Source organism: Mustela nivalis, assembly GCF_964662115.1.
Source record: "Mustela nivalis genome assembly, chromosome: 7".
Classification (NCBI taxonomy): Eukaryota; Metazoa; Chordata; class Mammalia; order Carnivora; family Mustelidae; genus Mustela; species Mustela nivalis.
Window position 1 is genome coordinate 146,632,227 of NC_139026.1, and position 14,160 is coordinate 146,646,386.

Below are 14,160 nucleotides of genomic sequence, written 5' to 3' on the forward strand. Positions count from 1 at the left end.
CTGTTATAAATAGCGCTGCTGTAAACGTCGGGGTGCATGCATCCCTTTGAATTAGTGTTTTTGTTTTTTTGGAAAAATACCCAGTGTAATTGCTGGGTCAGAGGGTAGCTCTATTTTTATGTTTTTGAGGAATCTCCATATTGTTCTCAGAGCAGCTGTGCCAGTTTGCATTCCCAGCAACAGTGCACGGGGTTCCCCTTCCTCTGCACCCTTGTCAACACCTTCATTTTCTGACTTGTTAATTTTAGCCATTCTGACCACTGTGACGTTTTATCTCATTGTGGTTTTGATTTGCATTTCCTTGATGATGGGTGATGTGGAGCATCTTTTCATGTGTCTGTTCGCCATCCAGAGATCTCTGGAGAAATGTCTGTTCATGTCTTCTGCCTGTTTTTTAATAGGAGTATTAATTTTGGGGTGTTGAGTTATAGAAGTTCTTGTAATTTTGGACACTAACACTTTATTAGATACATCACTTGCATGTAACTTCTCCCATTCTGAAAGTTGCCCTGCAGTTTGGTTGATTGTGTTTCCCGTGCTGTGCAGAAAGTTTGTATCTTGATGAAGTCCCACTAGTTCATTTTTGCTTTTATTTCCCTTGCCTCTGGAGACTTATCAAGAAAGAAGTTGCTACTGCCACGGTCAGAGAAATTACTGCCTGTATTCTCTTTAGGATTTTTATGGTTTCACGTGTCACATTGAGGTCTTTGAATTTATTTCTGTGTGTGGTAAGAAAATGGTCCAGTTTTATTCTTCTGCATGTGGCTGTCCAATTTTCCCAGCACCATCTGTTGAAGAGACTGTCTTGTTTCCGTTGGACATTCTTTCCTGTTTTGTCAAAGATGAGTTGATCGTAGAGTTGAGGGTCCATTTCTGGGCTCTCTGTTCTGTTCTACTGATTTATGCGTCTGTGTCTGTGCCAGAACCACCCTGTCTTTATGACTGCAGCTTCGTAATTCAGCTGGAAGTCCGGAATTGTGATGCTTCCAGCTTTATTTTCTTTTTCAAGATTGTTTTGCCTATTTGAGGTCTTGGGTGATTCCGTACAAATTTCAGGATCATTTGTTCTAGCTCTGAGAAAAATGCTGTTGGTATTTTGGTAGGGGTTGCATTCAACGTGCAGACTGCTTTAGGTCTTACAGACATTTTCACAACATCTCTTCTTTCAGTCCATGAACATGGAACACCTTTCCATTTCTTCATGTCCCCTTCAGTTTCTCTCATCAGTGTTTCACAGTTGGCAGAGTGTGCACGTCTTTCTCCCGTTTGGTCAGGCTTCTTTCTTCCCAGGATCTTACCTGGTTTTGGTGCAGTATTGAATGGGATTGATTCTTTAATTTCTCTTTGTGCTGCTTCATTATTGGTGTATAGATAAACAACAGATTTCTATACATGGATTTTGTAACCTGTGACTTGACTGAATTTATCAGTTCTAACAGTTTTTTGGTGGAATCTTTCCAGTTTAAGGTGTGGGCCGTTATCTGAAAATAATGGAAGTTTTGACTTCTTCCTTGCCGATCTGGATGACCTTCATTCCGTCCTTCCTTAAGATTTAATTATGAGAGAGACAGAGACCGTGAGAGAGTGGAGGTGGGGTGGAGAAAGAGAGAGCCCGATGGGGGGCTCAATCCCAGGACCCTGGGATCATGACCTGAGCCGAAGGCAGACACTTAACTGACTGAGTCACTCAGGCGCCCCTGGACGACCTTTAGTTCTCCCTGTTGTCTGACTGCTGAGGCCAGGACTTCCAGTGCTGTCACAGATAACAGTGGTGAGAGCAGACGTCCTTCTTGTGTGGCTGCCCATACAGGAAAGGCTCTCACCTCTTCCCCATTGAGGGTGCTGTGGGTTGTTCGTAGACGGCCTTTATTATATATGGAGGTATTTTTCCTCGGTACCTACTTTACTGGGGGGGTTTATCATGATTGGATGTTGTGCTTTGTCTGCATCTACGGAAATGATCATGTGGTTTTTTATTTGTAAGCATTTTCTTTATTGGACATAGAGAACAGCGATAGAGGGAACACAAGCAGGGTCAGTGGGAGAGGGAGAAGCAGGCTTCCTGTGGAGCAAGGGAGCCCGATGCAGGGCTCGGTCCCAGGACGCTGGGATCATGACCTGAGCCGAAAGCGGAGGCTTAACCACTGAGCGGCCGAGGCGCTTGCTCACATATGATTTTTATCCTTTCTTTTATTAATGTGGTAAATCATGTTGATTGATTTGTGAATATTGAACCATGCTTGAAGGCAGGAATAAATTCCACTTGATTGTAGTGAATGATTTTTTAATGGGTTGTTGGATTTTGTTTGCTAGTACTTTATTGAGAATTGTTGCATCTATGTTCATCAGGGATAAGTATGCCTGAACTTCTCTCTTTTTTTATTTTTAGTGGAGTCTTTATCTGATTTTAAAATTAGGGTAATGCTGGTAGAATTCTCCCGGGAAGCCATTTGGCCCTGGACTTTTGTTTTTTGGGAGTTTTTGGATTACTTATTCAATTTCTTTGCCTGTTATTTGTCTGTTTAAATTTTCTGCTTTTTCTTATTTCAGTTTTTGTAGATTATAGGTTTCTAGGAGCTTATCTATGTCTTCCAAGTTGCCCATTTTTTTGGCATGTAATTTTTTTTATAATATCCTCTTACTGCCTGTATTTCTGTGGTGTTGGCTGTTATTTCTTCTCTCTCATTTGTGATTTTATTTATTTTTGATAAGTCTTGCCAGGGGTTTATCAGTTTTATTCGTTTTTTCAAAGAACCAGCTCCTGGTTTCATTGATCTGTTCTGTTGTTTTCTTTAGTTTCTGTATCACTTTTTTCTGCTCTAATCTTTATTATTTCCTTCCTTTGGTTGGTTTCGGCTTTGTTGTTCTTTTTCTACCTCTTCTAGGTGTGAGATTGTTTATTTGAGATTTTTCTTGCTTCTTGACATAGGCCTGTGCTATATATATATACTTTGCTCCTAGAACAGCTTGTGCTGCGTCCCAAAGGTTTTGGAGCTTTGATTTTCGTTGTCGTTTGTTTCCCTTTGTTTTTTAATTTCTTATTTGATTTCCTGATTGACTCATTCATTGTTTAGTAGCATGTTGTTTAACCTTCAAATATTTGTGGTCTTTCAGATTTTTTCTTGTGGTTGACTTCAAGTTTCCTAACCTTGCAGTCTGAAAAGATGCATGGTCTGATCTGAGTCTTTTTTGTAGTTGTTGAGGTCTGCTTTGTGACGCAGTGTGTGGTCTGTTCTAGAGAATGTCCCGTGTGCACTTGAAAAGAATGTGTACTCTGCTGTGTTAGAATGAAGTGTTCTAAATATATCTGTTAAGTCCATCTGCTCCATTGTGTCATTCCAAGCCATTGTGTCCTTGTGGCTTTGCTGCTTATATGTTCTGTCCATTGCTGTGAGTGGGGTGTGGAAGTCCCCTACTCTTATTTGTGTTAACACCAATATGTTTATGTTTGTTATTAATAGGTTTATATGTTTGGGTGCTCCCCTGTTGGGTGCATAAATACAATTTTTAGGTCTTTTTTTGTTGGATTGTCCCCTTTTCTATGGTACAGTGCCCTCCTGTTCTCTGTTTACAGTCTTTGGTTTATAATCTAGACTGTCTGTCGTAAGTCTTGCTACTCTGGTTTTCTTTGACAGCCGTGTCCCTGGATAAATGGTTCTCCATCCCTCCCTTTCAATCTGGAGGTGTCTTTGGGTCAAAAATGAGTCATAGGCAGCCCATAGATGGATCTTAGTTTGTTTTTTTTTAAAATCTATTTTGAGGCTTTGTGTCTTTTGATTGGAGCATTTAGTCCATTTACGTACAGAGTGGTTGTTGATAGATCTATATTTAGTGCCATTTTATTACTGATTCCATTGTTTCTGGAGATTTTCTCTGATCATTTCCTGTCTTTGTCATTTTTGGTCTTTCTTTTCCCCTCAAAGAGTTACCTTAATACTTCTTGCAGGGCTGGTTTAGTGGTCATGAACTTCTTTAGGTTTTGTTGGTCTGGGAAACCCTTTGTGTCTCCTATTCTGAATGACAGCCTTGCTGGATCCAGTGTTCTTGGATGCAGGTTTTTCCCATTCAGCACAGTGACTATGTCATGCCACTCCCTTGTGCTTTGCCAGGTTTCTGTTGCAGAATCTCCAGCTAACTTCACGGGTCTTCCTTTTTAAGTTAATGATTTGTGTTGGTGCTTTTAAGACATTTTCTTTATCACTATTTTTTGCAAGTTTAATTTACAGTATGTCTTGGTGTTGGCCTGCTTTTATTGATTTTGAGGGGAGTTCTTTTTTTTTCTTCTGGATCCCAGCGTAGGGAAGTTTTCAGTTGTTACTTCCTCAAATAAACTTTTTGTCCCTTTTCTCACTTCTTCTGGGACTCCTGTTGATAAGAACGTTACTGTGTTTGATGGGGTCACTGAGTTCCCCGTGTCTGTTCTTGTGTTCCTTATGTTCCACAATGCTTGCTTTCTTTTGTTCAATTTCATTACTTTCCATTACTTCATCTTCTAGGTCACTAATTTGTTCCTGTTTCCTCTAGCCTGCGGTTCATTGCATCAAGCCTGTTCTGTCTTGTGTATTGTGCTCATCACCTCTGGTCGATTGTTTTTTGTGTGTTTTTTATTTGTTTTGTTTTTGCTCTTTTTTTCTCTGGGGTAAGGGTCTCCCTGATGTCTTCTTCTCTCAAGCTCAGTGGGCATTTTTATGGTCATTATTTTAAGTTCTCTGTCAAGCATATTACTTAATTTTTTTGCTTCGATCTCTGGCTGTGGTCTTACCTTATTCTGTGATTTGGGATGAGTTCCCTTAAGACACAGTGGGATTTTTGTCAACGTGGATCCTTTTTCATTCTTTAACCTGCTATCTCTCGAGTGCTAACGGACTTTCCAGATTCTGCCTCTGTAGGGAATCCTCTTCCTGTTGGTGTAAGCTGCCGGGCAGTATTGGTCCTTTGAAGCTACCTGAGCCCCATGAAAGCCTTGTTTCCGGTCAGAGTAGCCTGTACCTCACCCAGATAACTGTCCCCCGCTGTCCCTTATCTTCTCCAAGGAACTGGATGCTCACAGTATGACTCTACCTTGTTAAAGCAACTTGCTCTGATAATTTTTCAATAAAAAAACATCCCTTGCTTCGGGATCTTGGGTTTATACATTACTCTTGGATATTTTTGTGAAGAAAACTCAAGAAGTCTGATAAAAATCTGTCCTCAAATACCATGTTTTTACATAGTGATTTTAAAGTATAGAGTGTTTAAATAAGTAAGGTTTCAGGTAACTGAAGTCCCTTCCCCCTTCTTAAACTTTTTTTTTTTTTAAAGAATTTATTTGACAGAGATCACAGGTAGGCAGAGAGGCAGGCAGAGAGGGCGGAGGGAAGCCGGCTCCCCACCTAGCAGAGAGCCTGATGCCGGGCTTGATCCCAGGACCCCGGGATCATGACCTGAGCCGAAGGCAAAGGCTTTAACTCACTGAGCCACCCAGGCACCCCCACCTTAAACTGTTTTTTTAAAGATTTTATTTATTTATTTGACAGAGAGAGATCACAAGTAGGCAGAGAGGCAGGCAGAGAGAGAGAGGGAAGCAGGCTCCCTGCTGAGCAGAGAGCCCGATGCGGGACTCGATCCCGGGACCCCGGGATCATGACCTGAGCTGAAGGCAGAGGCTTTAACCCACTGAGCCACCCAGGCACCCCCACCTTAAACTGTTTTTTTTTTTTAAGATTTTATTTATTTATTTGAGAGAGTGAGACAGCGAGCCATCAGGAGAGGGGAGGAGGGGCAGAGGGAGAGGGAGAAGCAGACTCCCCACTGAGCAGAGGGCCGGATGGGGGAGTCGATACCAGGACCGTGGGATCATGACCTGAGGCGAAGGCAGATGCTTAAGTGACTGAGCCACCCAGGCCCCCCTTTTAAACTATTTTTTAATGGAAATCTTTGCTCTGAAACTTATGTAAGAAACTTTACAGAGTGGCATTTTTTTGTTTCTTTCTTTCACTGTCTCCTCTGTAAGTCAGGTGACAGGCTCTGCGGTAATTACACGGTCCTTGTTGGGAGATGCATACGGTCCGTGGCCGCACTCAGGCCGCTGTGTGTTCAGCCGGGGTTGAATTCGCCTTCCTCACTTGTCCCTCTGCTGTCGGTGTGCTGTGCTCTGCTCAGCATGCTCGTGTGCCCCGGTCTGTGGCCCGGGAGCCGGACGGTCTCGGCATCCCAGAGAGGTAGCTCTGTACAGCCGGCGGCAGCCTCAGGAGGGCTCAGCTTCCTAGCTGTGCTCCGGGTCGTTCCAGCTGCGTAATAAATGACCTTTGCTTAAATGACGAAGTGCTGTGGTGGCGGGAGACGTCTGTTGTTCCCAGACGGGCGGAAGCCGGAACGCATCGCTCGCCTTGCTCTCGGGCCCCGGGGCGCAGTCCGGACAGCCCGCACTCCTGCAGCGTGACCGTGTTGTTCTCTTTCAGAGGAGTCAAACTCAGTCTCCAACGCCACCAAAGCCCCCGTCCCCGAGCTTCGAGTTAGGACTGTCCAACTTCCCTCCGTTGCCTGGGGCAGCAGGCCACCTGAAGACAGAGGACCTGTTTGAAAACAGGCTGTCTAGCTTGTTACTAGGGTCCTCGAAAGAAAGGGTAAGCTCCGGACTGCGGTGTGTGCCTGGTGCCGAGTCGGCGCAGGCGCTCTGCCGCACTCTTCCTGCGGGCCGTGCCGACGTGTGTGGGAGCTCCAGGGAAGGGGGTGGGCCAGAGGCTATGTGGGTGTGCACTGGCGGGGTCACACTGGAACCCGTGACTAGACCTTCCCTGTTCATTCCCTTACTGCCCACCAAGGGCAGGTGTAGACCGGTGTCGCGTGCCATACAGACGCTCCGTGTCCCCACAAGGTTCAGATCACACTTCTGTTGTTACTTAGGACGTGCCTTTAATTTACAAGTCCACAAAGTAAAACAGAAATCTAAGTTGCAACCGAAGGGGTAGACTTTTTAGTGATGCACGCCACGGCACGGGGCCTGGAGGCATCCTGCCGTAATTCTGCTCGGCGGCATTGGTTGGCTCTGCGACCACACTAGTTGCTCTCCCGCTTCTGTAAGCACCTGGTGAGCTACGTGAGCCAGAGACCGTGAGTCTGCAGTGCTCCTTCTGCCTTCTGTAGCAGCTCCCAAGGGACGGACGGTCTGTGCAGCTGCCGGGAGCGATGCATGGTGCCTGCGTGAGCTCTCTCCGGGGCAGAGGCGTGGGGCACCCAGCAAGCTGCCACAGTAACATGCGTCCTTGTGTGAGACTTCTGCCTGGTCAGTCGCAGTCCCCTCCTGCGCCCTGATGGAAGGCCTCTGGATTGGGGCAGGTGCCGCCTTGCAGCTGCACCAGCCTGTGCAGATGTACCACCACAGAGCTCTTGCATTACTAGCTCTGGGAACCAGAGGCTCAGGGTACCAGGGGTTCGGGGAGGGGTTCATCAAGCCCCGTGTCCAGTCCCCGTCATGCTGCCACGTGCTTACTGCTCTGGTCCTTAACCTTGGAGGAGGCGTGGACTGCAGGAGTCTGTGCGTGGCAGTAACCAGCACATGCTGCCCTTGGCATGTCTTGTGTGTTAAGTCTTAAACCTTCAGACCGTAGTCTCTGGGTTACAGCTGCCTTCTCCATCGATGTCAGAGTGTGCGCGCTGGAGGGACCTTGACTTCTAGCATTCCCCCTGGCCTTAACTCCCCTTGGTGGCGGGAACGGAAGAGAACAGGCTGGCCTCCACGTGCTTCAAAAGCAGGAGCTGCAATGGTTCACATTTCGAGTCTCCGTGTAATTTTTTTTTTTTTTTAAAGAAAGAAGGGCCACTTTAAACAGGTCTGAGCTGGATCCCACTGCCGGGGGACTCACAGCTTCTCCCCGAAGCCCCTCCAGCAGCTTTTTCCGTTGCCTTGGCGCTTGCGTGAGGGAGGCGGCTGGAAGGGGCTTGGCAGCTTGCCCCCGAGGGGAGCGGGTCGCACACCGGCTGCTGTCTGCACGGCAGCGTAGCGAGGCCCCTGGAGTCGATGAAGCTTTACAGAAAGGAGGTGTTTTCCGCTCCCGCAGCAGAGCATGGACTCGTGAAGAGTCTGGTGCTTTGGGAGGCCCTGGTGCCAGGGCAGAGGGCCCAGACCGTGCGTCCCGCTCGCCTTGCTCCCTCCAGGCGTTCTCAGCTCAGTCCGCCTCGGAACCTTTGGTCTCCTGGAAAGTAGCATTGGAAGAAAGCACTGTTTGTGCTTGTGCGGACTTGCAGTGACACGGCCGTCACCCGGCACGAGGAACGCCGCCCCGGTGCACTGCCTGGAGCAAGTGCCGCGGGTGCTGCTCACGCCATGTCCCACGGCCAAGGACAGGTTCCTGTCCAGGTTCCCAGCTTCCGTTTCCACAGCTGTTAAACTGGGGGTTCATACACCTGCTTCCAGGGGTGGGAGCTGTCGGTGCCTGCCACCCACCTTGAGGCACCCACATTGATTTGTCTATATTGAAGGGTTGATCTTTGGGGCTTTAGTTACGAGGAGCTGTGCGGAACTCGGTCGGGAGCTCCGCATGTAGCAGACACTTGAAGACTCCTCATGTGCCGGCTGTGCCGGGCACTGGGGTGTTAGGGATAAGATGCTTTTGATACTTACAGCTTATGGGCGATGCAAGTGGAGGCCGAGGGGAGCCCGTCGCAGAAATGGTGAGGGGTCCGTGAGCCATGAAGGGGCGCTCTGGACGGGCGGGCCTCTCTTTCCTCCTGCTGCTGTGTTTTCCTGCTGCCCCGCTTGGTCTAGGCCACGCTCTGACCCCGATGCCCCCCCACCGGCGGAAGGTGGGAAGGCTTGTCATTCAGACTAGGACCTTTGTTTGTGTGTCTGATTCACGGAGGGAGAAGTCTGAGGGCTGCGTCTCTACTCAAGTTCAACTGTCCTCCTCCTGGTTTTCAGAGCCTAAACGCGGATGCAGGCACGAGCTCGCTTCCCGCAGTGACCCCCAGAGAGCCCTTGGTGCCGGCTCCCTGTGCCGCGTCTGCAGCCTATGGGCGCTCCCCCTCCCCCGTCCGGCTGCCGGAGTAAGTACTGCCTTCTGCCGCGCTCGGCGCCCTCGGACTGCCCTTGCCTGTCGTGGGTGAGCGCGAGAGTCACGCCTGTGGTGGCATTTTACAGGGATCCCAAGATGGTGGAGAAGCAGAGAGAAGCCTCGAGTGTGGACAGACTTCCTTCCGCCCTAACTGCGACGGCCAGTAAGTCGGTGCAGGTGAACGGCGCTGCCACGGTACGTGTCCCAGCCGCCCCGGCGGGGAGGGGCTCCTTTCCTGTGTCCACTGCTTTTCAGTGACCTCTGGCTTGCAGGGTTTTCACCTGTGTCGGTGCCATGCTTTCCGCACCGAATACCTTGGGTGTGGCGGTCGACCTCCCACCGAGGGCGCCGGTTGTCGCTGGTTGTGGGGGCTGCTGCTCTAGCTGCTGGTTGAGTGAGGTTGTCTTTCGAAGTGTCAAGTCCGCAGCCCCACGTGTTCCATGGATTCTTGTCACTTGGGCAAGTCTCCTCCCAAGGGATGTCAAGAAGGAGCCACGCCAGCCCTGCCCGCCCGTTCTCCCCGCCGGGCGGCCCCGTCCTGCCCACGGCCTCCCTCCAGCTCCTCTGCCTGCCTCCTTCCCCCTTGGTGCACCCGGCCTTTTTATTCTGATTTGGGGAACTTTTGTCAGTTAGATTTGGGAGTTAAAGCCCAGCTATAAGGTTGCATCTTGAAAGGAAACGTTAGTAGATTACAGTTACTTTTAAGTTAGTACACGGCTTATGGAGGTGAGACAGTTCTAAGTTTCTCTTCTGTGACTTGGCTTTCAAGCTTCCACTTACCTGAAAAATTAACTTTTTAAAAAGTTTTTTAACTCTGTCTTCACCTTTCCTGAATCCACACCACCAGCCTCTGGTTTGAAATGGGCACAGACATTATTTGAATCTCCTTGGTCAATGATGGGCAGCATGGTTTTCGGGGGTTCCAGGAAGCCCATGCTGTGCAAAGTGACGGTGTTTGCAAGGACCCGTGGGCAGGGAAAGTAGATGCTGCTTCTGGCTCTTTCCAGAGGCACCTTTTCTCACACCTTTTAGGCTTCCGTGTGACTCAGGAGGGCACAGAGGTCGGCACTGTATATCTCAGGACTGTTTCTGGTTTTACCCATTTTTATGAGCTGTTCCTAGAGAGTGTCTCAGAGAGAACCTTGTGCTGCCGGGAAACAAAACCTATTGAAGTTCATGAACTTTTACCAGTGATAGCACTTCCGAGTGTGGAGTCGAGCACCTGCTGAAGACTTGGTTCACTTAGCAGGAGCGAACTTACTCTCACACATGTGGAGGTGTCCTTTTGTGTACGTAACCCCAGCATTGCGTCTGTTCCCAGGAATTGCGAAAACCCAGCTACGCGGAGATTTGTCAGAGGACGAGTAGAGAGCCTCCGTCTTCCCCGTCGCAGCCGCCGAAAGAACAGAAGCCCAACGCCGTCGGCTGCGGGAAGGAAGAAAAGAAGCTCGCCGAGAGAGAGCCCCCCGCCCCCAAGTCCAACCCGGGACCACCCAAAGACCAGAGGAGGCCGCCAGGCCGCCGGCCCTCGCCCCCGGCCGCCGGGAAGCGTCCACACAGAGAACAGAGCACCCCTCCCAAGTCCCCTCAGTGAGCGCCGAGGTCTGGGAGGGCTGTGAGGAGCTGGGGTCGTCACAACGAAGCACTGCCCCCCTCGGGGCCAAGAATGAGCCGCTGGTTAGGGGCTTGCAGCGTAGACAAGGCCGGTGAGGTGCCTGCAAGTGGTTTTCTTCCATGAGTCAGATTTCCCCCCTCTTGAAAAAATCTATTTTTCAGGATTTAATTAATATAAACCTTATTTTAGGTTGGTGCTTAACTGGAGGTGATGCATAAGTCTGATTTTTTTCAGGATAGAAAATGCATTTATCCTAACAAATTGATATTTTTATTAAGCCTCCATGTGGCTATGAATGCAAGCTATATATAGTGAGTTTTTCTAAATTAAGCGGAACTATGCTACTTCTTTTTTTAAAATAACTGGTTAGCAAGTGCATTCCTCTGCGATGTCCAGACCGATGCGTGGGCTGAGGACGGCCGGGATGGAGGTTGGAGGTGACACGGTCTGTGTGGCCCGGAGAAGAGATGGGGTCCGGTCGCGCCCTCGCTGGCATGGGAGTTGTACTTCATTCAGAACCTTAGCAAGTGACGCTAGTGTTTTTGTTTTTGTTTTTGTTTTTGTTTTTAAAAAAGTATAGCCCGTTTTTGATCTACTGGGCGAGATGCACCCAAGAGAGCCCTGAAACCTTGAGTTTTGATGTGCTGCAAGCAAGTAACCAGCCGCTCACTCCTGGCTCACATGGCTGTTGTGTAAGATAGAGTCAAAGCACATTGTGAATAGAACTGAAATGAAAACATAAACCTGGTTGCCCACTGACGTGTCCCCGCGAAAATGTGCCCTGATGTTGTCTTGCTCCTGGGAGCTGCGGGGTGGGCGTGGGTGCCGGCGTGGCTCCCGCGTCTGTCCCCCGTTAGCCGGCTCCGTGGGCGCCTTCCCGGACCTCCGCGGCGGCACACAGTGGAAGTGTTCCTTAAGTCGTGAGAGAGCGGTGTCTGCGGTGCCCTTGGCGGCGAGGCTCGCCGTTCCTCTGAGATGAGGGTCTCCGTGACCCTCTGGAAGTGCTGCGCTCAACACCACGCATGCACTCACGCTAGCAGTTCATAATAAAGTTAAATATAAATTATTTTGTTTTAAAATGCCTAAATTTTTTCTTGAAGTATTCTGAGCAGCAGACATTAAAACATTTCCTGCTAAATGTAACCATACAGTTTATTCTACAGAAAGTTATTTAACAAGACTGAGGGTTCTTTTTAAAACATTATTTCCATCCAATATTTAAAGACTTGAATTTTATTTAAACTTGAAAATGACTTTGCCTTAACTTTTGTATAAGACAGCTTAGAGTTGGTGGAGACTGGCCCCTGGGTTGGTGCGAGTGGGTCACAGAGCCGCTCGGTTGGGTGGGGCTGCCGCCGCGGGTGTCGCTGAGCGCACGCTCTGTAGCACAGGGCCTGGCAGTGGCGTCTGTCATAGACCCGAAGATCTTCAACAGTTGACCTTTTTCAGATGGTTGGGAAATCCTGTAAATGCAGATGGTCAATGCTGTATTACATACGTGCACCTGGGAGTGTGTGCTTTGCTTGTACAGTTGTAAATAATCAGAACATATTAAAAAGGTACCCTACAGAGAAAAATCTGATAAAAATTATTGATATATTATAAATGTTGCTATTGAGCTGGATGTAGATAAACTAAATGTTGTGGTTTGAATATTATTTTAATTTGTTGAGGTGTTTTTCTTTTTCTCTGATGCTGGTCTGTTGGTCTGATTCTGCCTCTTTGCTGCTGCAGAAGGGAAATGGAAAGTCCTAGCAAAGCCTTCCGACGTTTTCCTGCTCTTCTCACAAGTCTGTAAATACGTACTAATCATAGCTAATGTGAAAGCAGAATGTAGGAAGCAGAAACTGGCAGGGGCTTCAGGAGACGGTAAAGATAATCTACTTAAAATCAGAACGAGCACGGTTCGCCCTGCTGGAGGGGCGCCCGCCCCGGTGCGCGGGACCGTCTCCTCAGAGAAGCCGTCAGGACTCGAGTGCCCACAGCACACCGTGCTAGCATGAGAGGAGCGAGGGGGTTTCTTTTTCTGTAGGCGAGGGATTGCGGACTTAAGAAATCAGGAATTAATTGACCTCTGACGCCCCGACTCCCACGAGTGCTGTAAGGAGAGCTGGAAAGGTGAGGCCCAAGATGTCCTGCCTGCGGTGGTCTTTGCCGGCGGAGGGAGCGGACGCAGTCTGCCTCCGTCCCCCCCCCCCCCCCCGTCCGCAGACCCCGTGGAGCTGACACTGCTAGCGCCAGCTGTAGCCGTCCCCCGCAGGCAGGGTGAAGGTGGCCAGTAGTGACCGCCAGCGGGGCCCGACCAGGCCCGGGGGCGGCTGGTGCGCGGGAGCGGCGTGGCCTGGCGGTCGGCCCCGCGCTGCTGCCCTGCGGCCCCGCCGGTGGCGTCCAGGGTCGCGGCTCGCCTGCGGGGGTGTTTATAGCACCCTTCCCCGAGAAGCCAAGATGATCCGCGAAGTAGCTGCCTCTCGTGTCTGAGCACCAGCGTTCAGAGAGCACGGGAGACTTTCCACTCCCGGAAGGGCAGCCCTGCTAGAGGAGGCTGGGACGCGGCTGGGAGACGGTGGCTCCGCGCGAGCGGCCAGCGGTTGGAGGCTTTTGTCCGTCTGTAGAAGCAGAAGTCTTTGCTTTCCCCGCAGCGTCTCAGGGCGAGGAGTCAGACAGCACTCACAAATGACATGTAACTTGTGAAATCGTGTGGGGACACTTGCAATTTGGAAATCGAGGGAGGAGAATCTCGCCCCGTTTCACCAGACATGAATTTCCGTAGAGTAGTTGCTTTTTAAGAGTTGGGGTCCCGATGTTCCTGGTCTGGCCCGCCGGTCCCCGCATCACTGACTGTCACTAGCGGGCAGCAGTGGACGCTTCAGGCGGCCGAGTTGGCCAGGGTCGCGCGGTTTGCACGTACGAGCCGGTTCGGCGTGCTGCCAGAGCCGCGGGGGAGAAGGTGCGCGTCTGCGCCTGCCGCCGGCGGCTGTGGTCGCGGCTCGTGCGCCTGGGGGCCTGTCCCCTGGAGCGGCAGACAATCCAGGCCGGAGGTGGGGCCGGCGGCCGCCAGGCCACGGAGCGGGACGTAATGCGGAAGCTTTCTGGAGGGTCTTTGTTTCTGTTCTACTTCTTTTCATTAAGACTGGAATCAAGCTTACGTGTAAACTATTGATAATTTAAGTTTCCTTTTGTGTCATTCAGTGTAAAACTGTCTAATTTGGAAAAAATGTAGGTTATGAAAAATAAAGATTTAGGCACTGTTCAATTTTCTTTTGATTTTTTTAAATTAAAAATTCCTTCAAGAATACATCTTTTTAAAAAATAATTCTTGTCTCTTCCCGTCATGTACATGAGAATGGAAAGTGGTTGCCTCCCAGCCGGTGTGGGATTGTCGCGGCTTCTCGCACACTCCGAGCGGGAGCGGCTGCGGCGTGAGGGGCCCCGGGTGGCGTGCGGCTGGAGGCGTTCCGGGGAGCCCTGCACGGAGTCCGGGTTTGACCACGGAGCGGAGGGTCCCCGTGTTGG

The 14,160-nt window shown here is 49.8% G+C and overlaps 1 protein-coding gene across 6 annotated transcripts in view; it reads left to right on the forward strand.

Moving 5' to 3' along the window:
• The window catches only part of LARP4B (La ribonucleoprotein 4B), an 88,384-nt gene extending 74,484 nt beyond the window's left edge, over window positions 1-13,900 (forward strand). For all 6 annotated transcript variants that reach the window (XM_082739782.1, XM_082739780.1, XM_082739783.1 and 3 more), the window contains 4 exons: window positions 6,441-6,605; window positions 8,900-9,024; window positions 9,119-9,227; window positions 10,354-13,900. In XM_082739782.1, the coding sequence (XP_082595908.1) occupies window positions 6,441-6,605; window positions 8,900-9,024; window positions 9,119-9,227; window positions 10,354-10,626 (672 nt within the window). In that variant the 3' untranslated portion in view covers window positions 10,627-13,900. The remainder of the gene's footprint in view (window positions 1-6,440; window positions 6,606-8,899; window positions 9,025-9,118; window positions 9,228-10,353) is intronic.
• The last annotated feature ends 260 nt before the right edge of the window (window positions 13,901-14,160 follow it).